This window comes from Scomber scombrus, chromosome 19 (assembly GCF_963691925.1).
Source record: "Scomber scombrus chromosome 19, fScoSco1.1, whole genome shotgun sequence".
In the NCBI taxonomy this organism is placed as follows: Eukaryota; Metazoa; Chordata; class Actinopteri; order Scombriformes; family Scombridae; genus Scomber; species Scomber scombrus.
The window spans coordinates 18549862-18577516 of record NC_084988.1 but is presented as its reverse complement, the minus strand read 5'-3'; the positions used below and the strand labels follow the sequence as shown (position 1 = coordinate 18577516).

General features: G+C 40.4%; 1 protein-coding gene across 2 annotated transcripts; it reads left to right on the top strand.

Annotated features, from left to right (window-relative positions):
• The first annotated feature begins 278 nt into the window (after positions 1-278).
• Positions 279-26443, top strand: scaf8 (SR-related CTD-associated factor 8). 2 transcript variants are annotated; one of them, XM_062440273.1, is made up of 20 exons: positions 279-395; positions 1373-1456; positions 17505-17549; positions 17823-17984; positions 18295-18451; positions 18588-18715; positions 18865-19041; positions 19127-19206; positions 19292-19412; positions 19641-19772; positions 19971-20080; positions 20454-20647; positions 20748-20848; positions 21046-21159; positions 21352-21508; positions 21896-22026; positions 22428-22569; positions 22653-22700; positions 22835-23050; positions 23142-26443. In XM_062440273.1, the coding sequence occupies exons 1-20, from the start codon at positions 366-368 to the stop codon at positions 25049-25051; spliced, it is 4239 nt and encodes a 1412-aa protein (XP_062296257.1). In that variant the 5' UTR covers positions 279-365; the 3' UTR covers positions 25052-26443. The 2 variants fall into 2 exon arrangements, with proteins under 2 accessions (XP_062296257.1, XP_062296258.1); XM_062440274.1 differs by lacking the exons at positions 279-395; positions 1373-1456 and adding an exon at positions 4812-4867.
• The last annotated feature ends 1212 nt before the right edge of the window (positions 26444-27655 follow it).

Here is a 27655-nt window from a genome sequence, read left to right as displayed (position 1 = left end):
GGGAAATAGATTTATGTATTCATTCGTTAATTCATGTGTTAAGTTCATAGACTGTATATAAAAGTTAGATCCGAGAATTTAGTCTTTTCGAGTGTAAATCCAGTAGATGGCAGTAATGCAGCATTTTAGATGCAAACCGACTCTAAATAAAAAGAAGAAGGACAGAAAACTAGGAGGATATACTTGTAATGGCCAGTGATCGACGCTTGGAGTCGCTGCGCTCTCTGCAGATTTGCCACTGAGGTTATGCGCCATATTGGCAGTCTCCTCCATCTCACCAAACGTCGAGCATGCATGTCTCAAACCGGTTACTGAGGAGATATCTGTAAATATTTACAGTCCCTTGTGAGCCGAAATACAGTACCATGGAGGCCGTCAAAGCCTTTAACAACGAGGTTGGTTTAAAAGCGTTGCAAAATGTTGAGCGTATCGGTAGTAGAAAGGCTTCTTATTCACATTTGCAGTAGCTAACGTTAGCATTGACTAGCAGAAAATGAGCGGAGGGCTGCCTCACTTAAGGCCGCTGTCTGTGCACAACAATACAGCTATACTGTTATCGTATACAATGGCAGATCCAGCTGTTTTTTTTTATCTTAAGTACCCAGTTTATTACCGTGAAAAGAGTGTAACTCTTACTACACGCAGTGCAGGTTAGGCTACCAGTCTGAGTTAATATTTTCCACAGACTGGAGCTAATGTTAACTAGCTAAGCTACAACTTAGCAAACCCGCCTCAGTTGCGTGATAACTTGGCGAGCTAATGTTAGTTTAATATCGACATGGGTGAAATGTCTCGTTTCCCTCTGGCGCTTTGCCAGATAAAGAATACTATGTAGCTCAATGTGGCTGCATTAGTTAGATGCCTGGAGTTTCTTAGCACGTAGCAAAACTGGCTTGTTATAACGTAGCAGACAGTAAACGCTGGTTATCAAAGGGCTCTGCTAACAGCGTAGCCATCATAAGTCTGCATTGACACTAAAGTCTGTCCTTTGTCATGGTCAGTGTAAACGCTGACCTCACTATCCACGTATAGTTAACAGCTTATACGATTTAGATTCTACATTTTGCTGAAGCTGATTCAATTGTTAGTAGTAATGTGGTTTTAATGATGGTATCAAAACAAATTACTGGAGTCAGAGGCAAGCCCTTTACATCAGTTCATTATGATCTAAGTGGCTCTCCCAACCACTAACATTTATATATATTCAAAAAAAGGTCTAACAGACTATTCGAAAATGCTTTGGATTGTTGATTGAGCTTATGGTTGTTGCATTATAACCATAAACATTATTATTATTATTGGTTTTGTTCCATGTTTGAGTTGTTATATTGTATGACAAAAGGTGTTTTCTCTTGTCTCATTTCTTCTCCAGCTGTACTCGTTGAATGAGTACAAGCCGCCCATCTCCAAGGCCAAGATGACCCAGATCACAAAGTCTGGAATCAAGGCTATAAAAGTAAGTATGTAGAGTTGAACGATGAGGCAGGTAATAGGGAATAAAGAACTCAAACACATTGAGTTTATGCTTCCATATTTGAAATGATACGTGAAGTTAAGGGAGCGAAATGTGAGACAGAAAGTTACTCTTTTTTCTTCAAACAATTATATTTTTGTGTCAGTCACAAATTGTAATACAGTGTCTGACCTGATTGATGCAAAATAGATATTTAAACATACCAATAATATCTAACAGATACTGGTAAATCTGCAGTTGGTGAAATCAAACAAACATAGAAACAATATTAAATTCTCAGATAAAAATGCAAATGTAACACTGTGGGCTGATGACGACCATGCAAAAATCACAATGCAAGTGGCTGTATGCCCTCATTGTATTTTTACAAGCTGCTCATCACCTCTTGATTTCTGTGAGTGGATCTATTACTAACCAACATGAGCTCGGATAAGCTTGTCCACACAACCTGTCTGATATAATAGTTCAGACATCCTGTCTCAGCACCCTTCTAGCCTATAACACAGACAGTCCTGTAAAAGACTGAGATGGACTTGTATAAGACATTAAATTTATTGTGACTATTTTCACAAACACCTGGGAAAAGCGTATCATCTTAAAATAGAACAAAGACATCTGTTGTCATTCAGGTACCTCTTTGTTACTGCAGGCTGAAACTCATGTCATACCAGCAGGTATTTGGTAGAAATATAAGTAAGGCAGTGAGAAAGCAATCTTTGGTTAGTGGAAGGAATTCTGATGCATGAAGCAAACAGTATGATACATATTCTTATTAAACATTTTCCATATGTGGCAATCATGACCAGCTGCGATCAGAATGCGTGATTTATATACTTATACAACTAATGTTGCTTGCTTTTGTTAAGAAGTGTTGGAGGTATGAAGTAGAGGGCTGCAGCACGATTGGGATCCTTTGAAACTTCATATGATTCCATATAATTATGTATTATAACAAGATTAAAACTGGAAAGCCAAACAAAAGAAAGTGTCAGCCACTGTTGCATGATAGATAGTGAAGTATAGTAATAGAGTGCACTATTCAATATGTCAAGTATGTAGAATGTTTGGCAACGTGGGCCCAGCTACTTTACAGTGTTGCCCCTACCAAAGCTATTAGTGAGCAGCCAGCCACTAATCATCATCTGGGGAAAAATAGAAAAAGAAACAATAACAAAATGATAAGAAAGTACAATTGGAATTCAAGTATTTGCATTAACTGGTATAACATTTTAGAACTTTGCTCTTCCAATATATACAAAGACAAAATGAATAATTTCCACCTTAAGTATAAATAGCTGTACTTAAAGCAAAGACCTCCACAGAGCTCCTCTCTAGTATTAGAGTCAACAAAATGTGCTAGAGTGCCTTTGTTGACTCCAGGAAGTCACTCACTCCAGCCAAGAAACAGTCTGGCACATGAACCCCAACCTGGCATTTTTACTCGCTACGTTTTGTACAGATTAAACAAACAAAGTCTGTATATGGTCACAATCACAGTCCGTATACACAAGTGCATTTATTAAAACAGAAGCATATCTGCTCCATCAGAAGGACTGAAAACTGTGCTGAGACACATCCTGTGTAGACAGCCATCGTTGGCAGTTGATGCAACTTGTACAATAGTAACAAACTGATAATTCCAATCAGTTAAATGTTGTTAGATCTACAAAATGCACTTGCAAATCTATGTCCTAATTTTGTTTATCACATTTTGTGAAGTTACCCAGCTATAAATGCTACCCAACTTAGAAAGCAAGCCCTAACACTCCAGTCTGATTGAACAAAGAAAAGGCATTGCTTAGTTGTCCTTGAATTACATATTTAAGTTCTTTCACACCTTACTTCTTGTCTAAAATGTTCTCTTTTATATCACAGCAATGTAGATGCAAATGTACATACTCATAACCTGATTATTTGTACTTCGAAATAGTGATGAGGAGCGACAACATTTTATCAAAGTAAAATTGATGTAGAATCCACTTCTCAAATCTGAATCCCTTATTAAGTCTAATCACTTTTTTCAGCTGAGAAGGATGAAACTCTGTTTTTTAGTGGCAGCCTAATTAATGTTAAAACATGTGCAGACAACATGAAAATGACTTGAGCAGCATAACATATAAAATGTAAATTGAATGTAAATGACACATTGAATTGATGGCTAAAGCCCACTGTGTTTGAGGAGCTACTTCAAATACTGAAGTTCCTGATTCACAACTATTGAGATTAAAATGGTGACATGATAACAATGTAAGTTTAACTGGCAGATTCCTAAACTGACATGAGGTGGTCAGCTAAATCATTTCTCGAGAGAAGACACTCACCAGGCTGTGAACCTACAGAAATATTGTCTTTTTGCAGTCATACAGTGTGGTTACAGACTGATGTGTCTTTTCATTCACAAACAATTTTCGGCCGAACGCAGACACTAGCTGCATAGAGCACATTAACCAGAGATCAACGGAACTTATCAAATTAACATTATTTAGCAACATCTGATCTAATATGCAGCTGATGACGTGTGTTATTTCTATCAGAGACAATCAGCTTAGAATGACAAGCCTTTATGTTTTTCTATTGCTTCTTTCCTAATGAGCCAGAGTGAGGAAGGATAAAAGTTTGGATAAGCTCAATTAATACAGGTAGATCACTGATCAGGAACCTGATCCAAAATGAAAGCAGCTATCAGAACCTACGTAGAAACCTCTTAATGCACAACATTGTTCATCACTGGCTCTTCTCAGGTATTCACAGCAGTGACATAACAGGGGTGCATTGAAATGAAAAGTCAGAGTGTATTCAATACAAGCCCACTTTAACAGATTAGTTTTGTTAAGGGCCTCTAACATTGATCTCAACTGTAATAGAAAAACTTCTTTTTATGTGTTTCAGTCGTCATTTTGCCACTTAGACCATTTTGTAACGTGTCTCTTGTGTTTACACTACGTTACTCTTAAAGGTTGACGTCCAGCACTGGGCCTAATAAAGCCTTTCAGAGAAAAATGCTGATCAGCCATCACTGACCAAGTCCCCATGACCATCTATGTTCACCTGACATGCAAAATTGCTCACAAAACAACATTATTAGTACACGCATTATTATTATTATTATTGTTATTATTATTACCACAGGTTAAGTAATTAAAGTGTAAATGGCCTGATGCTGCCTAGGACACCAACCCTTAAAATCAACTTTCTAATAATGTATTTTTCATGACATGTTTGTAGTTTTGTTTCTAAAGCTTTTGGTATTGCTGTACGGTATGTTGCTTGTGAATAACACCCGTTTCCCCTTCCCTCAGCAGCTCTCCCAGCTCCCCCAAAGCACTGAAAGTGAAGCAGGAGGATGGGGTGGAGAGAGTTACAAAGAGATAAGAGAATCCCTTACCAGCTTAGGTAGGAGTATGGGTTGTTTCACAAGGAAGATGGAAGAAGACTTAAATCATTTAATCTTAATTTGCTCCCACACACCCAGAGAATTGGCTCTTTTGCTTTTGGCACAGTGGGTTATAATACTACCACAACCTCCGGGTGTCATGTAGCGGTCAATCTTGGTTTTGAGCTCTTGGTTTTGAGCTCTTGTGTTTGAATTGGGTGCAATCTTGTTAATTCTCTTCTTGGGTTGTCTGATTGTTATATTGGTGGTTTGGGCTAGTTAATACACGTGAAAGTGAAGTCAGAATGTTTTCTGTGCTGCTGCATAGTGCACACAGCAGTAATAATCAGTGAGTGTAGGGTTGTGATTTATGTTGACCTTTGTCTTTGGCTTCATGAACACAGTTTCAATAATTCAGCATTTATCCTCAATACAAAGTACATTGCATACACACACTTGCTGATGTGGTGTGTTGTAAGTTGAATGTTACTTTATTTTGCACACATCATGCAGTCTTTAGGAGTTAGTAGTCATTCAGGAGTGAGCCACTATCAGTATCTTATTGACAGTATTGGTCAACATGATAGAGATTAGAGATAGAGATTTTTGACAGTGCTTAAACCCTGACTTGTTTGTTGCGACAGCAGCAGTGATTTATGTCTTGTGCACACACAGTGTGGTTGTGTTGTTCCATGTTGGCACATTTAGTGTTGAAATGTGAAGGGACTTGAAAGATTTCAGGCTTATCTGCTGATCTGTTAATGGGGTTTAAGATGCAGTTTTAAGTGTTGACTTGAATAATAATTTAGGGCTGTCACTTTTTCAAAAAGGAAAAAAAGTTTTTTAAAAATTAACACGTAATTTATCAGAAGTCATTCGTACACAACCCACGTAGCTTAATCCAAAACAGTCCAATAAGTTACAGACGAGAGAAGTCTCAAGATTTGTTGTCGTTGTTACATTACTTCTGTAAACATTTTAAGACGGCAAACAGTTTTACCTTTATTGTTTTTTTTTCTGTGGTGTCGAATCTGAAATATTTCCACTGATTACGTCTCAGTTGGTTTGAGCTCCTGATTATCTGTTCAGCACAGTTCACATGTTCTCTCCTTTTTGCTTAAGTGAAGAGAACTATAGTGCTCCAGGCTTACGTGTTTCCCAAAGTGATGCAGCGGCATCCTAGGGTGCCTTGAGGACACACTGTTGGTGCTGCAAAATTTTCATGTCATTATACATTTGTTTAAATATAGTTTCACCTTTTTAAGCTGAAGTGACATTAACATGAATTATGCTTTGTTACATTTTCAAATATATAAAAAAATAAGTAACTAGCAAAAAATATTCAAATCACAGCCCGTGCATTTAATCATGTTATGATCATAGAGGCTTAGTGGTCGATGACTGTCAGCCATTGGTAACATCGACACCACCCTTATCGAAATGACAAAAATATTGTCATAAAGAGTGTAAATTCTGTTGATGAAATAAACGATAGAGCATAATATTAAATTTTACAAGTGTTTCTATCATCACACGATATACATCGTTATATTGCACAGCCCTACCACAGCTAACAACAACTCTAAATTGATAGTTCTCATACTAACGAACAACGTACCACAACATGCTGTGTAGCTTGAGAGATTTTCTGGAGCTCAATAGTGAGGAGGGCTTCCATGATTAAACATTCTTTATAAAAGGGTGTCTAGAAAAAGTTTGGAAACCAATGGACTACTTTAAGAGGACATGAGGACATTGTACACATGTTCCCATAACCTGCTGCAATGCAGAGCACAGCCTATTGCATTTACCCAGGGAATTTTTAATCGAGAAATTTCATTACAGATTTTCTTAAATTCTTACATTGGTATGGTAGTTCATTTTCAAGTAAAAAGTGACAGCCCTATGACAAATCTAACCCGTGGAAGAAAATGTTCCTGTCGGTGGATTGCACTTTGTCTCTGCACTGTCACTCCCATCAGTTTGACCTCACCACAGATTTTTCCTCATCTTGACCAAAATGACACTCATGTCAGACAACGTCATTCATTCCTACTCCAAATATTGTCCATTGAAATATGTGACAAATAGTTATGGTCAAAGTTCACTAGCAGGTTAGCCAGTCTGTGGTTTGCCAGTGTTGATAATTAATTGATAACCAAGCCAATTAGCATCTTTTCAGCTTGAGGTTAACGTCTCTTTTCCTTTGCGTGTTGTGTGTCTGCTCCTTTGTCAGTGCTGTGTCTTTCCCTCCCAACAGAAACAGGAGGCTGGGAAAATAATGACACTCTTGAAATTTTATATGCTTCTGTGGTAATTTCAGTGTGTGCAGTATTTGTCGTCCAAAATTTACTTGTGACAGATGGTTGAGAAATTGTTAAATAGTGTGAAGAATTTTTATAAATTAATGTGAACTTTGACCAAACTTTCTCTGAGTAGTGACTAGGACTGTGCAATTGCCTCTAAATTTCAAATTGTAGATTGTCATTACTCTAAATTGCCAATACACGATTATATTGGCGAGGGGATGGGGTCACATGTCCGTGGCACGTTTTTTGTTATAATGACGTTATTTTTTTATGTTTTGCATCACATGCATGCAAAAGTGAGCGACACCGCTGCGCTGACAAGCCAGAGACGTGTTGCTCCTCCTCACTTCAAGTCGCTGTCATTAACTTTTAACCTGCAAAGGCGGCAGTGCCGCAACACTGTAGGAATTTATGAAAGCCCTTGTTTCAATAGTTACACATTAAAACAATATTTATTTGCAATTACTCTATTGAACGACCCCGAAGCATTAGCTAACGGGCTGTGTCGGTTCGGATCAAAGAGATGCGCCCCATCACTGTCAGCACAGGGCTGGCTGACAGTGTACCCTGCGCAGAGAGAAGAGAGGAAGTAGATTGTAGATCTGTTTGTAAACAGGGCTTCTTAAGTACCAGGTACCAGGTACTATCCCTAGTGGGAACGCAAAAAAAAACGAGGGGAGTCGTGCTGGAACTGTGTAGTGGAAAAGCGCCATAACAGTCATGTACAGTATTTCCTCCAGAAACATCTCTTAATGCACAGTAGAGCGCCGTTTTTTTTTTTTTTTTTTCAAAATCTCCTTGATAAACAGCAAATCGCCTGGCAACCCTCCAATCGCCAATATACGATTTGATCGCGGATCGTCCCAGCCCTAGTAGTGAGTCAAATACAACAATTATTTAAAGATCCACTTGATGGAATTCATAACATATATAATTTGTCACTTTTAATCTTTGACTTGATAGCTTCAACAGTAAGACAGATGTTGCCTAGTGACCAGCATTCATCAAGTGTCAGAGTATAAGAGCTAATCCAGGATTATGTCCTTTTTTTTGTAAACTCGCATAGATGGTCAAAGGGACTTGGTCAATGATTTCCAAGGTCAGCACTCCTCCTTGATGCTTGATAAATGCAACACAATGTATAGTCTTACTTACTGTCCAGAGCCTTTGAGTTCAACTGAAGAGAGAAATAAGGATTTTATTAGAGACAGACTCGTTCTTTTTTTCTAATCTTCCCAATGTAACTATATTTTAGGAAGAATCCCTCCTTTTTCCTGAGATGCATTAGGTTAGGTAGTAGATGTGAGACATTTAAACAGGAATCCATTAAAGGTTATAAAACAGTGTCAGAGTATGAGGGCGAAATATTAAACATACCTTCAAAGGTCATTTATGGAATATGTAAAACTCTTGTAACTATCAATCTGGTACTATGAGTCACATTTAAAAAATACAACCCAGATATGTTAATAGTCTGTTTGTTTGTCAGTCTGTGTGGTTTGTGACTTGAGATTGACTTAGTCATAAATTTTGGTTTTACAGTTGTATGCAAAGTTGTGGCACCCCTTGACAAATAATGTATTTAGGTGATTTTTTAAAATTGAAATTATGTAAACATAGCCTCTCTAGGACATAGAAAAAGAATAGTTTTCTGCAGACATTAATGCATGTAGTTAGTATGTCATAAATTGAAAAATATATCATTGTGGAATGTGCAAAAGTTTTGGGCACCCTAAGAGTTCAGGCCTTAATCAGCTCGTCAACAGTTATCATTAAGAAATGTCACAGTGCCAGTTTCCAAGCTTTACAAATCCTCTGACTCTTCAAACCTTGTGTGAACACTCAGCAACCATGGGTTCCTCTAAACTGTGCAAGACTTAAAAATGGAAGTTATTGTTGCCCACAGTGCAGGTGAAGGCTACAAGAAGATAGCAAAGCATTGTCAGCTTGATTACTTCAGGACATGCAAGCTGAAGGTTTTGGATTGTCCCTCAGAGTCCCCTGACTTAAACATAACTGAAAATCCCAGGGATATTACATTAATAGAAAAATTGAAGAAAGTCTTGAATAAAAGAACTGTAGCTCATTTTAGCTGGCTACGAAAAGTATCTGCAGGCTGTGATATCTGTCGTGGGTGGTCAGGGTTTTAGTATTGACTATGTAGGGTGCCTAAACTTTTGCAAATGCCACAGTGTTTTATGACATAAAAATATCAATGCATATGCTGATCATATTTTTTTCATTTTCCTCAGAGGAAATTCAATTAAAAAATCACCAAATATGTTGTTTGTCAAGGAGTGCCCAAACCTTTGCATGCAGCTGTATATACATTAGAAACAAATGAGTAAAAACTACTGACTTCCAGTTCCAGTATATAACCATATATGTCTCACTTATGAAGGGCTTTCTGTCAGCCGTGACTTTACCAGCTGCAGTATTACAACATCAGCTGTCAGCAGGGATTATAGGCATCTATTCCTTTATCTGAATGTGTCTGATATTAAAATATACTAAGCCACTGCACTCCTGTTGACATGTGCGTTAGATCTATGATTGATGTTTGACAGGGTAAATGAATGGTCTGTGTAATAATGTATTAAATAGAGTTCTTAAGACACACTTAATAGAGGTAAAGAATTTGATATTTCCTTGCATAAAAAGTTGTCTTGTACTCCCAAGAAAACAACACAACAAGGTTTCAGTCATCTCGGAGTAAATTAGATGCTCTTGCTGTGCAGACCACTCATAAAATGTTTACACTTATTGGAAGTGAAGCAGAAAAAAACTTGGAAAATGCAATTAAGCAGCTAATTCTATGTCCATCAATATAAATTAAGGGAAAAGAAGAAGAAAACGATGCAGTTGAACAGTTTTCGCCCGTTTAAAATAGTCAAGATAAATAACAAGTTGACATCTTTTTTTTTCTTAACTACTAAGCTCTTAAAAAGAATTATTCCATTAGTCCATAATACCGCCTGTATGATACACCACCCAGGGGTTTGGGCTGAGTAGACCTAGTCTCAGGACTGTGGTAGCATGAACAGACAGCTTGATTGCTAACTGACTGATTGACTGACTTACTGACTGTAGGAAAGTGAGACATATTAGCTTCTGGTCATAAAATGACCCACCTCTTTCACTTTTAGAGTTCTATCTGGTTGAATCTTTACACAAAGCACGAGGCTCTTTTGTGTCCAACCATTTTAAGAAGGGGGGAGGGGCTTGACCTCTCATTCAGGAAATATTGATTTTTTTATATCCTTGTTTGTGCTGCTCAGCAAAATTATGCAGGCAGCAGAGGAGGAGAGACGCAGCTTAGCTGCATTAAGTGAAGGACAATTATGGAGGTTAATGAAAGGAAAGTGTTTGACAAGAAGCTGAATAATTAACAATTTTGTGGACAGTTGTTGTTAGCCTCCTAGCCATGCTAGCTATCGCACTTAATGCTTACAGCTCTACACATGCTGCTTCCTGTGCTGCCTGCTTGTCTGCTTGTAGCGTCTGTGGACGTCCCATAATTCTCAGCATAGTTCCACCTTCACTCTGGGCAGATGTCATCATTTTAAAGTAGCTCCAAAAATACAAAAAAGAGTCAGCAGTTTGAAAAGATAGTTAAAAATGTGTTTAAATTCTGACAATGGACATCATAGTTTCAAAAATGTTCGTAACTGTTTTTGGTCAACTTTGTGTTGAGAATCAGCTATTGGCCGTGAACACATACAAGGAAAATAAACTTAATACCTTTTTATTAAATCCCTTAAGTCTTCACTACAAATACTATGAGTCTGGACAGACATGCATGTAATCTGCAACCTGACTGGTTGGTGGAAACATTTCTAGTGTTTTTATTCTTGGTCTGTGAAGTCCAAATTAGTTCTTATAAATGTGTGACTCTCAAAACCTATAACACCACACAGGTGTTATCACTAATCCTACGTGATTTGTCCTCATCAGGACTTTTCGATCATGTACCGACTGCTTGATTGACATCTCACACTTTTATTATTATTCGTATAAGAAACATGGAGTTTGGTGGCCGCAGTTTCCAGCATGGCTGTGGCCAAACTCAACCTGAGCAGAGAACCTGTTGGTCAGAATATCATATGTTGGTGTGCAGGGCCATTAAGGTCCTTTCACATAAATGTAGAAGCAAACTACATTTAATGCTGATGTTATAACTCGTAAGTTGTGTTTAAGTTCACACCCATTGACTGTATTCACTGCCTGTCTTGTTAGTCAGACCAATCCTGCTGGAAAAAAAACCATTATCAGCTGTTTGGTGGCCATATTTAATTTGGACACATCGTGCAGTGTAGATTTGATTTTAATGTTCATTTAGACTTTTGTTGCTCAACACTACAAACATTCAAAGAGGCTGTCAGCAGAATAAAAGACTTTGCTGGTTACCACAGCATGGTGATCTCTGAATTGGCAATAAGTTACTGTCAGATTGAATTGTAGCTTTTGGTTTTCTAGTTTAAGAAGAAAATTGTAAGCACACATGCATAATTACATAAATGTCAGACTGTGCTGATTGGTTGAGAACTCTGCTGAAAAGTATACACATTCATAAACAAATACTTAGTTTGTGTAGTGTGTCAAAATGTTTGTAGTTTTATGTTGCAGTCTTAGAATATTTGCATACTACAACGTACAGATGCAAGTATTAGGATTTGATGCTAACAGTAGTTTAAACAACAAATATTCAGGGATCAAGTGTTAGTTGTTGAGCTGTTGTTCAGGCTATAGTGCATGTTTTACTTTAAAATGATGGATATAGGCTTCACATTGCATTTGTTATGTTATTTATATGTTGGTTTGTATATCATCAACCTTTAAAACTGGTGTCTCTGTTATCCCAGGCACCGGTATATCCTTTTTACATTCTCTCTGATCTCACATTATCTGCAAAGTAGATATTATCCTTCACACACTTGATCAGACTCTGCAGTAGGCTGGAGCAGTTGCCTAGATACGGATCCACACTGCAGCAACTAGTGTATGAGCGTGCGTTTTCTCATACTTAACAACAGCATGTCAATGCTCTGTATGCACTACAGCTGGAAATCTTTCGATTGGATTACATTTAGATTCAGGGTGCTATGATTGTATTCAGAATCATTCTTAACGCATCTCTATTTTTGATTTCCATTGTTTATTTACCATGTGACCACATTTGTAACATTATCATCAAAATTCTATTTATCCATCTATTGTCTATTTGTCTAGAGAGAGAAAGATCTTTATAAATATATATAGATGTTTTTCAGGCAGTGCAGCTGTCATTTCATCACGCTATCAACTTGGTTTTCAGTTTGCTTGTTGCTTTTCTCGCTTTCTCATGTACACATGACTCACAGCTCAAATGTTAATCACACTGTCTTAGGCCCACTTTACACGACAACACTCCCGGGTGAAACCGACAAAATATTTTATCAGATGTGCCTTTCGTTTAGACGGTGACGGTGTTTTGGGGGCTTAAAAACGCAAAAAAATGAACCCACCCTCCAGAGTGGAAATCTTAAAAACGCTCCACCGTCGCGTTCCCGTCTAAAGGGTAAAAACGCAAAAGTCTGCCTTAAATGCAGCAGAGTTTTTGCTGCCGTCTGAAGCTGTAACCTAGGTGACAGACGCTCTTCCATGTGACGTCACGTACCTATCCTTCTGCTGATACCTGTCTGCTGCAGCGGGGCCGACAATGACAGAGGAGGGGAGAGAAGTGTAGTCCGAGACAAAATGGTCAGTTTTGTTCGCTTCTTAGCCATGTTTTGGTTTTGGTTTTCCATTTGGCGCTACTAGGGAGAGAAGTAGAGGGAAGGTTCTACACAGGCGCAGACTTTGTGGTGTTGTGTGCATACAACATTGAATTCCACAAACTTTTGCGTCACCGTATGCACGCAGATTTCCCCCAAAAAACGCTCGTCTAAACGTGGAATAAAAAGTGAGAACGCAACGCCACTTTTGCGTTTTCTGTTCAGATCGTTTCCTTGTAAACATAGCCTTACACTCATCTTATAGGCTCTATATGTATGTGAGACGCGGTAACAGGCTGATTGCAGTCATGCTGCTAACAGCTCAGTTTCTGTTTGATTAACTGTTGATGTGACTCTGCCTTGATTCAAAATAAAATCAGCATCAGCCCCGGATAAGGCTTCCAGCTATAAAATTATGATTCCAATTTTAGTTTGTCATCACTTAATGGGGAAAAAAGATAGGGCTACCCCTGACCCAAGACTTTGGACCATTAGTCGACTAGTCGTTACACTTTTATGATATTAACTTAATTATTGAAATACTTTTGGTGCATCAGAAAATGGTTTGAGTTCCAAGGCTGAGAGATAATGTTATAATTAACATAGTTAACACAGTGCTACATTACAGAGAAATACCAAACCATAATAATGAGCCTTGAATATATGCATTTAACAAGCACACACCCAAAGTGAGCCGCCTGTTACAGACAGTGAATGTGTGACTGACTTACCTTTTTTAGTCCTGTGGGTCAGTCAGTTCTGTTAAGTGATTCTCATTTTAGGCTGTTTGCCAGCAGGAAAGTGTCAAAACTGACTGATACTTCCAGAGGAATCTGTGCCTCTGTTTATCACAGCGGCCCAGGTCACTGACTGAGTGATGACTGCTGATTAACATGTGTTAATATTCGGTTTATCTAAGGCTCATGTTGCCCATGTTATTTATTTGGGTTCTTTATAGAAGGCACCTTTCCTCTCAAGTTACTGGTTTCAGTCTCAGATCTTTTCAGGTATTAAATAGATTGCAGGCTGTAATAGGGCTGATAATCGAAACAGACATCTAATCGACTTAATCTTGCTCATGTCAATTAATGCCATGACAGTAAAGGTTGCATATATTTAAGGAATTTGAAAACTTGTCTCCAGTGATCATTTTAACCCAAACCATGATCTTTTCATAGTTCTAATCAAGTAAACTAGACATTAATCACAGCGTCACACCTTAAAACATCATTATTTTTACTCCCTAAAGATACTCGTGCGAAAATATCTCAAAATATCTTGTGAGGGCAGTGTAAAATACAAAACAAAAGAAACTGAAAATACATAATTGTTCATTAATCGTAATTGAGGTTAAAAGTTCAATTAATCGTGATTTAGATTTTTGCCATAATCGCCCAGCCCTAGGCTGTAATAAGCTTCTGCTTTCTAGCAAACTGGCTGCTGCCGCTCTCACTTTCATTCCTGACATACATATGTTTCACTCTTCTCACTGAATGCTTCACTGTACACACACGGCAGTCACAGCTGAGTTCAAAAGCAAAACAGTGAGATACTTTGATTGTTTTTAGGCTGATCTTTTGTCGATTAGATCAGATATTCCTTTATTAGTCCCACAATGGGGAAATTTGCATATATAGATATATAAAGAATATATAAAGTAAATGTTATTTACAACATAGTCTGATGGGCATTGCAGATGTAAATTATCTTTATAAATATCAGAGTTGTCATTGCCACAGTTTGCTGTAAGTGCTGTTGTATTCTGCAAGTGTCATGTTTTCCTGAACATTTGTTATCGCTCTTGTTTTGAGCTCATCTGTTCTTTTAGTTTGTGAAGTTGACAGCTGATTGAAAAAATTGCTTCCTTGCTGCTCACTGATAAATTTCCATGAAAGTTTTTCACAAAATCTTTAAAGGATAGATAGATAGATAGATAGATAGATAGATAGATAGATAGATAGATAGATAGATAGATAGATAGATAGATAGATAGATCTTTATTGTCATTGTATATGATACAATGAAATTTCAGTTTGAGCAATCTCTTTCAGATAGCAGCATAGGATAAAATATAAAAGAATATATAAATATATATATATATACACATAAGCTAACACATTCACACAAGCACATCTCGCTCATACACATACTCTCAATGTCAACAAATGTCTAGAAAACTGATTTTTATTTACATTACTCATGTAATTACTATTTGCACTATCAGTCTTTATTCAAGTGGACTTGACAGTAATATCCTCACTAGCTACTTTATATTTTATCCTCAAATCACATAATATATTATGAGCATGCCTGCAGTTACTTGACAAGAGTTTTCATCTGTCACTTTATTCAAGTGAAATGATGATATTCCACACATTGGTCCCTGTGATGAAACATAAACTCTCAGCAGTCCTTCTCTCTGTACTTTGACTCCATCTACTGGCTGATTGTAGAATTTGAGCTTTTCATAAGAAAATGTTGACCTAGCACTGCAGTCAACTTAAATTAGTGTAGCTTAAGACAAATCGGTTCAACTTAAGACAAAATGCTGTTTTTCAGCCTTCTTGGTCAAAGTCCCTCTAAATATGGCTGTGACCATGTTAGTGTGTACTGTAAAATAAGAGAGTACATGTGTAATCCTTTAAGTTGTTTCACCCTGCAGCAAAGACTTTCCTTCATTGAATTTAAATTGAATTTCAGTACTTGTGAACATCCGCCCGTGCATGCTTTGTGAGCTGCACTGCAGACTGTTTGACCTCATACAGTCATAGGTCGTCTTAATTTGATCAGCCATTAGCCGTTAGTGTCAAAAGCTCAGCAGAGATGTTTAATCTCCATACTTTTTTTCCCTCAAAGTTTAGCTGCAGCACAGACAGTTGTTGCTGTGTACAGGACCCAAGCTTCACCCTCATCATCTCGCCATAGGAAAATATTAGCTGAATTTTTCTGTTGAGCCTAAGAAGACAGCCATTATTCATTAATCTGTGGCTCTTGAGTAGTACTGATTGGGATTGTTTTATTTACCTGTGAATAGTACATAGTAGGAACATGCATTTCCTGACCTTGACAGAAGTTTAGACTTTGGCTGTGTGTGGCCTTGTTTTTTAGTCCCGTTATCACATTTATATCATGTGTTCTTCCTGCCTCTTTTAAGCTCTATGGAAGGTGTCAGTAGAAAAGAAAGCACTTCCTTTTTCTTTTTCTTTTTTTTTTTTAGAAATCTGCCTGTGTAGGAATTAATCAGATATTGTTGTTATGATTTTAGCATCCAATAATTAAAAAAAAAAATCTGCCTCTCAAGTGATGTGACTGCAGGGTAAAACCTCAGAGAGAGTTCAGAGGAGGCTGTCTGTGTGCAGTGGAGGGAGAACGAGTCGGTGCAGGTACATCTGTCAGTTTGGGAGAGAAAGAGAGCGTGAGGGTGAGGTGTGCACCTTCAAAATTAGTAAATCGGTTTATGTCAGGCAAAGATTTATAGGGGCAGGCCAGAGCAAGTAAATAACTGTATGGGAAACCTGGTGTGGATGTGGTCTCACCTTTATTATAGCTCTCAAATTGTTTTTGCTTGATCTAAATTTAAACTTGCACAACAGGCTGCACAAGGTTATAGAATACTGCAGTATTTCCCAACATACAGGTCGCATGTAAACTCTTTAGCCAAAATAAAAGAAAATGCTCGATAATGATTTAATAGTGGTAATTAATCTGAACTCTGCATAATCTGCACTGCTTTTTTTTCCAATTTGGCCATCCTAAAGCCATACTATAATAAACTGTTAATACTAAAAACAAATACCAGTTCAAGCCAATATCTATCTGACCATGACCAAAAAGAACTGGGCCAAAATCTAGCACGGCTATAGACTGTACAACACAATTAAAGTCATCAATTGTGTAAAGTTGTATCTGTAATCACACTTTATGCACTATATACTACATTTTAATCCCATTTTTTAGTGTTTGTAAATTTGTCCAATATATCAATAATGAGGGACTACTTACAGGTCTTGTTTACATCCATTAGTTTGTTTATTAATGTGTAACAATGACCAACAAAAAAAAGGTTTTGTTGCATACGTAGCAGAGCTTGCTTTTATGTGGCAGACTATTGGATGAAATTTTAGAAATGTCCTCCTGTTGAAATGCTTTTTCTGAAAACTCCTGCATAAAACACTCCATCAAGGCCACCAGTTTCACTGTTACTCATATTAGTATCTAGTTTACATTCATTACACTGTTTGCGCCAGTGATTCTTTCTGTCACACCCTCCAAAACTGACAGTTTATCTTCTTTTGCGTACCTCACAAAGCAAGGACAAAACAGCTTGGAAGAATTTCAATCTGTTCTTAATGTCAGTAATGGTGTTCCTGGTGTTTGGATGGGTTGGTAGTGTGCAGGAGGAACAACAAAGGGAAGAAAAGTAACATTCAGCACACACCTGTCTTGCCTTTTCTGTCCATTTTCTCTCATTTTATTTAGTTAGACCTCTTGATTGTTTAATTTCATCTATACTGTTTTGCTTTAACGCTGCTTTAAAACACTGCTGCTCAAGTCACTCATCACAAAATGTTTTCTTTCCTGTGCTTCTCTTTCAGTTCTACAAGCATGTTGTCCAGAGTGTGGAGAAATTCATACAAAAGGTGAGTTGTATCTTAGATTAAATTCTCAGTCCCACCTAATTTAAGTGCATCTAAATATTAGAAGTTAAACAACACTGAAAATACATCATTTAAAAGGCATTTGCACTCAAGTATGATGCAGAGGTGATTTCAGTTAGAAATGTGATTTCCCTTCTTAAATCTCAGCCAGTCTCAAGGGAAATGTAGAATGCCAATAGATCCCAGACGGTAAATTGAGCAACTTTCTATTCCTTAAAAATTGTACTGACCAGCCATCTGTTTGTGTATTTACAGTGCAAACCAGAATACAAGGTCCCAGGCCTGTACGTCGTCGACTCCATTGTCAGACAGTCGCGACACCAGTTTGGCACAGAGAAGGATGTTTTTGCCCCACGCTTCAGCAAGAATATCATCATGACGTTCCAGCACCTCTACCGCTGCCCCTCAGATGATAAGGTCTGTTTTTAATAGGTTTCTATGTTCCTCTCTGTCAAGTTTCATTTTTGTGGTTTGTCATGCTTCTATCAGAGTTCATATTGGACCCTTTGATTTTATCCTTCCATTTTACCAAAAATATTTGATCAATAAATCCTGCAGTTAACATGTCCTTAAATCAGTCACACCTTTATGCTTAGGTAAATCTTTAGTTCTTAGCCTTGAGAGTCTAGCAGTTAGAATTTTAGGTGTTTGAGTGTTTTGCACTGTCTTGGTTCACATTTTACTGTTATGTCACTGTTTCTTTTGTCATGTGTACTTGTGTTTGCAGAGTAAGATAGTACGAGTCTTGAATCTGTGGCAGAAGAATGCTGTCTTCAAGAGTGACATCATCCAGCCTCTGTTGGACATGGCTGCAGGGATTCCTCCACCTAGCGTCACCCCCGTCATGCCCAGCAGCGCTGCCCCAGTCAATAACACTACACCTGGTCAGTCAGAGAGCAAACAATTACATATAGCCATAAACAGTGATAATGTGGTCAGACAACTAGTTTGACATCACTAGATTACTTGGTTGATTGATTCATGCTTTATTTCACAACATGTCCATGTGTGTGTTTTCAGGCACACCGGCCACCCCGGCAACCCCAGCTAACATAGTCCAGGGTCTGCCTGACTGGGCTTCCCAGATTACCAACACAGACACTGTGGCTGCTGTGGCACAGATCCTACAGAGTCCCCAGGGACAACAGGTGAGTGAACATGTCCACCAAACTTATTAAACAAACTCAAGATTTTATGGGTAAATAATGATCCAGTACTGTTAAATCTTAATTTTCAATAGCCCAATACTTAGTCCTTGTTTCAAATCCTCTGTTTTGTCACCTGCTACTGGTACTAGCTTCAGCAGCTGGTACAGAGTCTGCAGATGCAGCAGCAGAAGCCTCAGCCATCCCTGCTGCAGGCCTTGGACGCTGGCCTGGTGGTTCAGTTGCAAGCTCTGACAGCTCAGCTTACTGCAGCTGCTACTGCCAACAGCCTCAACCCCCTGGAACAGAGGGTCTCCTCTTTTAATAAGGTAATGCTGGAGTCAGCAGCCACTAGTTTCTCATTTCTTGCTTCATCAGGTGTCTCCAAATGTGATTATTTTGTATTTGTTGCAGAAACTATTGGGTCCGTTTGACTTTGGGAATGATTCTGAACGTGGTGAAGAATCTAAAAAGGACTCCTCGTCGTCTCAGCTGTGAGTTCAGCAGGTTTTTATCATCAGACTAACAGTTCATTCCACCTGAGTGTTTGCATCTAATCAAGCTGTTGACCACTTTCAGGCCCATGGTGTCAGAGCCCATAAACAGCTCATTATTCCACCAGCTAGCTGAGCAGCTACAACAGCAGAACCTGGAGCAGTTTCAAAAGCAACTGCTGGAGCACCAGCAGCACCAGCAGAAGGTAGGTAGACACACACACACACACACACACACACACACACACACACACACACACAGCGCTATTCACCATAGTATGTTTTTCAGGACTGACGGTGGGCTCTTCCTGGTTAAATTTTATAGACCAAACAACTGTAGATGTAGATAAACAACATGTTTATCAGATTAATTGATAATGATACCAATCATGAGTTGAAGCCCTAACAGGTACACTGCTCTTGCACTTTTCCAGGCTATGAGCATAGAAGGGCAAGATTCTATCTTTGGACAAGAGAACTCTGTTTCAAGTGCTCAGGGCAGCAGCCAGTCACAGCTTCCTGACTCTGAGAACAAGCTGGACGACTCCATAGATAACCAACAGCAGGTATGCCTGGCCAGTGAGCCTTTACCATTATAATTTTATACTCTGGTCATATTTATGTACTTTTAGTATAGGGATTATTTTTTCAGTTCAAGGACCACACAAAGGCCTGATGTTTTAGATATGTTAGTAATGAAAGCAGTTTCTACATCACCTGGTTATTTCTGTGTATGAAGGTGTTGAAATTGTGCTGTTTTTTAGGACATGGATCTGGATGAGGGTCCAGATGGAATGGAGGAAGAGATCTTTGAGGCGGAGGAGAAGAAGACGGTCAGCACACGCTCCAGAACACGCTCTAGATCACGCTCCAGGTCTGTCTCGCTTATTTCTGAAATCTTGGTTTCTCCCGTTTTAAATAAACACACACACAGGTTAGTAGCTTACAGTAGTGTATTTTTATTTATTAATTTATTTTTAAAGATTTTTTCAGCACATGCGCCTTTATTTAACAGTAGAAATACAGGAAACAAGGGAGACAGGGGGATGTGACATGCAGCCGGGTTCGGCTGCGTATGTAGCATGCGCTCTAACTGCTCGACCACCTGCGCGCCTCAGTAGTGTATTTTTAAAGCTGGCAACTTTTCAATCTAATTATGCACTGTGAAGGTTTTGCTGAAAAAGAGCAGACCTATAGTCTTTAAATTGAAAAAAAAAAAAATTCTATAAGTTTTGTTCTCTCTACAGGTCTCCCAAAAGGAGAAGGTCCAGGTCCCGCTCTGGCTCTCGGAAACGTAAGCACCGTAAGCGGTCACGCTCACGCTCCAGAGATCGCAAGAGGAAGTCTTCACGATCATACTCAAGTGAAAGACGCGCCCGAGAGCGAGAGAAGGAACGGCAGAAGAAAGGACTGCCTCCTATACGATCGAAGACTCTAAGTGGTAAGAGGAAGTCTTACTTGCATTAGTTTAATATTTTTAATTATTGTTTTGCCACTGCTTCTGATGGGTAATGATTGTTTTTCTTTCTTCCCCTAACTAGTGTGCAGTACAACGCTTTGGGTGGGCCAAGTGGACAAAAAGGCGACTCAGCAAGACCTCACCAACCTGTTTGAAGAGTTTGGCCAGATAGAGTCTATAAATGTAAGTAGGCAATTCTCCCTGCTAACCCTCTAATTTACTTCAAGTGTATTACATTTTTTTGTCATCCGAGTCTCAGTTTGTCATTGTTATTGTGACCATAATCTGTTGTTCTCCTTTTCTCATTTACACATTTTTATCAATTATACATGTATTATAACTCCATTGTTTGGTCATGTCTTGTGTGTGTGTGTCTGCAGATGATCCCCCCCAGAGGCTGTGCCTACATCTGTATGGTCCACAGACAGGATGCGTACCGCGCCCGCCAGAAGCTAAGCACTGGCTCCTTTAAAATTGGCTCCAAGATCATCAAGGTACGCATTGACGGTATACTGTAATTTGATGGATTGTAATGTCATTATCTCTGCAGTTTCTTCTAATTTAATTGTCCATTGACCTCTAATGGTGAAACCTCAGAGATAGTTTAGGTTTTCTTTTACACTCTCAGAAATGTCTTTGAAAGAGCCTCTATGTCCTGATGGTCATGTTATGTTTATTTGATAAAGATCGCATGGGCTCTAAACAAGGGGGTAAAGCAGGAATACAAGCAGTTTTGGGACGTTGACCTTGGTGTCACATACATACCTTGGGAGAAAGTGAAACTGGATGACCTGGATGGCTTTGCTGAAGGAGGAATCATTGACCAGGAGACCGTCAACGATGGTAAACCGAAATACATTCATTTACTGATCTTCCTTTGGCTGAAACATAAGTTTACTGACTCAGTAGTAAGGCTCGTTAATGGAGAAGTGGGACATGCAGTCATAGTTTGTATAACACACGATGAAAGCATAATGCAGATATGCAAACACAGACACTTCCTGGCATTTGATCATCTAATAGGGTTTGTTTTCTCCACTCCCTCGGCTGCTTCTTTTGTTATGGTAATGCCCAAAATCCTTCAAGAAATCTCATCGGCAGCCCACCACCCTGATAGAGAGATGAAGACAAAAATTGAAATTGAAAAAGCACAACTAAACTGCAAAATCCAAACAAATAATCAGGTTATAATTTTAAACATTGTTTCATCTTTTTTTTCTGTTTGTGCAGAGTGGGAAGCAGCCAAGAATGCTGAGCCAGCAAAGGAGGTTTCGAGCCAGCAAGTAATCGCTGAGACTACAGCAGCATCCAACACCCAGAATGAGACGTATAACCAGCAGGTCACCATGATGCCCGTGCAGGTAATGAAGAGGGTCCGTTTCAATTAATGGTTTATAATGTTTGTTTGTGTGACAGTTTCATCCATTCTGTGGTCAGTGTGCATTTATGTCAGTTACATTGTCCTCTAATGTCACAGTTGTCATAGAAACTTAACCACCACTAGGCAGCATAATCAATAGCATAATCTGCTCTGTGCACATGTGTGTGTAAACATAGAGCATATACAAAGTAAATCCTTTACTAACTCAAAATAAAACATGTTCATTCCAGTTGACAAATCCTCACTAACTAGAGTGGAATAATTCACACAGATTTGGGTTTTGGTGGTGCTAAAGGTGAAGAAAATGTATGAACTATAAACTGGTGTTTGGTCATGCAGTGGTCAGTGAAATTTAAAGTGTTTAATGCTTGTGTCTTCCAGCTGCCAGTGGCCCAGGCTGTTTCCAGTGCAGTGGGTTTGGTGCCTCCTTCCTTCCCTGTCAGCATGGGCATACCCCCACCAGGCTACGGGCCACCACCACCCTTCATAAGAGCTGGTTTCAACACCTCACAGCCTCCTCCAGGTAAATGCAGCAGACTCAGTCATGTTGACAATCAGACTGACAGAACTTCATAAGCTGACACATACTTCTTTCCTGTTGTGCAGGTTTTATGCAGGCAGCACAAACTGCAGCCATGGCTTCAGCACCTTCTTGTAAGTATTAAAGGCGTGCTAATCATTTGACTAATACATGCATATAACATTATGTTCCTTCTAAGGAAATCAGCTGAAAATGTTTAGCCTATATTTAAATGAGTTGCTGTTCCTTTACCCTCCTGTATCTCTAGTGCAACCTTCAGTGGCAACCAGCCAGGAAGCTATCAAGGAATCACCATTCAGTGCTATGATCCCTCCGACGAGTATCCCTGGCAGCTTCATGCCCTCAGCCATCCCTGGAGCCGGTGTGTTTAACCCAGTCGGAATGCAAACTCAGCAGGCCGGCAGTGAGAAAATGCCACAGTCTGCTGATGGTATGGATGCTGCTGCAGAGCTTACACTACAAGGTGAGGCAATGCCAACAAGTATTTTCTTTATTAATGTTTTTATGTGCAAGAAGAACTGTAACGTTTTCATAATTTTGTGTTTTGTCCCCAGGCATGCAGAATGCAGTCCGCAGCGGAATGGGTCTTCTTGGCATGCACCCCACTGCCTCCCTCACCCACCCACTGCACCAGTCTGGTCTGACTGGTCAGAGAATGCCTGGACTGTTGCCAATGGATGTGCGTCCTAACCTCCTCCAGCCTGGAGCTGCCGCACGTTTCCCACTCTTAATGCAGCAGAGCCCCGCCCAGCAGGCTGCTGTACTTCTCGACAGCTCCCTCCAAGCTCAAGCCCGCGCCAGGGCCCCCTTTTCCCAGTTAGACCCCTTTAACAGAGCCCCCAACCTTACCAATGAACATGTCTCTAAGACAGAAGAGGAGTCTTCTTCTGGTGCTGATGAGGGCAAAGACCAGGACTACCGCTTCCCCCCAATGGAAAAACAGAGCACAGGCCTGCTGAGGACCCCTCCGCCAGAGCAAAGGGATGCCCTTGGAGGTGGTGGAGGAGGCAGGCCTGCCTTGCTCCAAACTCCAGGAACTCAGCCCACCAGAGGCAGCCTGCTGGGACGTCTCCAGGCTCTTGCAGGCTTTACTCCTGATAGCCGATGGAGCCAGACCAGAGGGGACTTTGATGAGCGAGACAGCATGCGAGGAGGTCCACAGGCTCCAGCAGTTCCGAAAGGCTTCCAGGAGGAGCGCTCCACAGCAGGGCAGAACTATCCCAACCGCTTTGATAACCGTCCTGGGACAGCAGCAGGAGCAGCTGGGCCTGCTGCAAATGCTGGAGCTGTTGGGGGGCCGCAGGCCTGGAACCGTAGTGGTGCTGGTGCCACAGCACCTTTTGACAGTGAACTACATCAAGACCTAGATGAACGAAGACGCCCATGGGACAGGCAGAGAGACAGAGACGAAAGAGATTTCGACTTCAGGAGGGAGATGAATGGAAACCGCCACAGCCGTGAGAGAGAGCGTGAGAGGGAACGCGACAGGGAGAGAGACAGGGAGCGAGGCCGAGATCGTCCCAGAGAGCACGAACGCGACAGAGACCGTGACAAAGAGAGAGATCGTGAGAGGGAGCGCGAACGCGGGGGCTGGACACCTCTTCTCCCTCTACCAACACCTCTGCTTCCAACTCCACCTCTTAATCCCAACCTGTCCCAGAACCAAGGCAAAATGCTCGCCCCGCTCAAATTGAACCCTCAGATGCAGGCACGATTCCAGTCCCCACTTCTGCCCCAAGCTCAGGCCAAACCTCCTCTCTTAGGTCTGAATCAGCCTCTGCCGCAGGTTCAGATTAAGTCTCCACCTCCATCACAGAACCAAGCAGCTGTGCCCGAGCCCCAGCCAGAAACCCCCACTCTGTCTGAGACACTTCAGGTGCAGTCACCCCCCTCAGCCCAATCCCCATCTGACAGCAAGAGTCAGAGCCTGTTGCCTGAGGCTTTCACTGAGGCCCAGTCATCACCACAACTCGAGACCCCACACACAGAGTCACCGTCCCTGCCCGCTGCCCAGTCCCCCTCCAAGACCATCACTTCCCCAGACACTGAGACCCCAAGCCAAGCCTCACCACTTGTTGAGGCTTCATCCCAGGACTCACCTGTGGCCTTCACACAAGCTGCCAGCCCCCCTGAAGAAACTACTCACTCTGTGGAGGAGCAGGAGAGCCCACAGGAGGAGGAAGAGGAGGAATCACAAGAGAACGCCTCCTCACCCCAACCTCTCTGGGTCAATGGATCTGGCATGGACAATAGCACTGTGTCTGAGCCCACACCCGAGGCCTCTCCTGAACCAACTCCAGACCCCTCCTCCGACTCCCTGCTCCCTGAAAGTGAAGCAGAGCAGCAGCAGGAGCAGCAGCAGCTTGCCTCTCCTAAGGACGTAGACAATGAACAGAGTGAGCCCATGGAGGAAGCTGCAAGTCAGCCAGTGGTAGACACTGTCACAGACACTGAGGGGACATAATCATCACTCAGTAGGTAAAAGATCATTTTGTAAAGTTGTCTCTTCTTCTCTGTACTCATGTACGCAAACCACCACCACCACCACACGGGACATGATGAATTACTGACTCACATCAGTTATTGTCTGATAACCAATAACAAATGATTTTATCTCTCACAAATACCAGTGTACTTAAATAGAAGGCTCATTAGCAGATTTATTGATAGAACATTTTGTTTGTATTTTATTTCCTTTTTCCTTTTTTAAGTTGTAATGCCACCCCACTCGTTTTAATTAATCTAAGCTTGGTGAATTTTATGAATTGCCTGCCAAAATGTTTCAATTGTATATGGGGGAAATTAGCTTCTGACCTTCCTATGGAAGAGAGTAAGAAATCCTGGCTGTTCGACAAAGGATTGAATACAGTTACACATGATACTTGAAAAATGGCAGTTGCTGGCCCATTTCTGTCTCCTCTTCTTTTTAAAATGCTGCTGCAAAGTTTTCAATGAAATGCTTTTGTGGTGTCCTCCAATGCTTTCTGTTTCTAAAGCAGAACAAATAGCCTGCATACAGTGAGACCAGTCCAGCTGCTTATAATTGGAAGAATGGACATTTTTAAAAATGAAAAACATGAAAATGTTGTATCCCCAAAATAAATGTCTGTAATTTGTTTCTAATTATATACAGTGAACACAAGCAGAAAATTACATGCCAGGGGGAAGAAAAAGAAAATGAACAGAGGGATGTTGTGGATGTCGGGGTGCATATTGTTTTAGTGTGAAATAAACATGCTTTGTCTGTTTAAACACATGCTTTAGGACTGTTTTCTGACCCAGGACCAGTGGAAACTAGGAGTGCTTTACAGACTCGTACACATTGCGTGCTGTCACTTCAGTCGATTTGACGTTCTCGTAACTCAAGTTGCTGCTATACCATCTATCCACAGAGCACTTTGTTGGATGCAACCGTGGGACTTGTAGTTTTTTAGTTTCTGATGACTTCAGCCTGTATGTTTCCCCCTAAGCTTTTGCTGGGTGACTGTTGCGGATGGGATTGTGCCTTTTTTTTGAATGGATTTGTCGTTCATGATTCTACCCAACACTACTGTGTGATTTACTCCAGACTGACTGTGCGTGCCACTTCGTGTCAGACGGCTCTATGAACAGAAAGCTACCTGCACACAATTTGACTGGCCTACCGTTTGAATGGCAGCTGGGCAGTTTGTACAGCACTCACCTAGAGGAGAACAAAGTCTATATACTCCATTGTTCTGTGCATGCAGGACTGTAGCCATGTTTTAACCTTCCTGTCTCTTGTTCCTCTCATACATATAGTGCTTTTTCTGTTGAGACCATACTACTAGAAACCCATTAGTTTACTGTTCTCTCAGACCAAATGTCTACTACAGGAGTTGTGATGTTGAATAAAAGTTGAAGGTGCATCAGATATTTTCCCCCTTTTTATTGTCATTAATCCAGATTCTGGCCAATCAGATGAACTCTTGCACACACAGCCACACTGTAGCATCAAACTCGAGAGCAGAATACAACTCATACTAATGCTAAAACCTGGCACATGCAGTTTAAACACATGCAAGTGTATGGAGATTATGGGATATACATATTTAGCATACCAGGCAGTGCTTATAAGTATTTTATTGCTGAGGATCTCTGATATAAAAAAACAAAACAGACTAGACTCTTTTTAGTTGACTTGGCAGAAACTAGAAAGCAGCAGAAACATACTCGTATCATGGGAAAATGCCTCCTGAGACCTGAGACAACGAATAAAGGTCATTTCCACATTTGAGAACACTACATCACACTGTGTTTCACACCTATCAATAAAGGTGTAGATTATTATCCAATGACTCCTCACTACAGCAAATTATTAGCTGAAACCATGTAATTGAGGCATTTTTTTCAGAGGACAATTCCTATAATAAGAAAAGCACCCATCTGGCGCTTACCTCAACAGAATAAAAGAATCAGGGAGTATATAAATAAGGAGCATGTGGAAGGAGGTAGGAGAATATGCGCCCTCCACCCCTGCACTGCCACAGCTGGAGGAAGTGCTCACTCAGCACACACCAGCTCCAAGAGCTGCTCGCCATACTTCATGCAGTAATGGTCCAGCTAGTGTCAGAAAACACAAGCTTGAATATTTATTTTAAACAATGGCCTACATCACGGTGTCTACTGATGCTGTTTCAGCCATTTTAAAATGTTTTACACAAAAGTTGGAGAAGAGCAGCACAATACGTTGCTTTACGCCTCTACGTCCAATTACACCTGAGTTTAGCCTGTAATCCAAACACTGACACTCAAAATCTTTATTCCAGTCTCCTCCTCCTCGAGGCCTGAGAAGGGGTACAGCCGAGCTGAAAACTTCCAGTTGTGTGTCTCTTAGTGCAACTCAGTCCATAAATTTCTAGCTTCTCCACCTGGCTCTCCCAAAGGCCCGGGCAGCCAGCCATGTCTCGCCTCCCGCTGATTTCCCCACAGAGAGATTTGACAGGCTGAGACTTTGAATCAACCGCTATCTGCCCTGAAACAGACACACTTGCACACAGCGGTTGGCAAGCGCTCTGCTGGACGGCAATAAAAATAAATCCTCAGCACG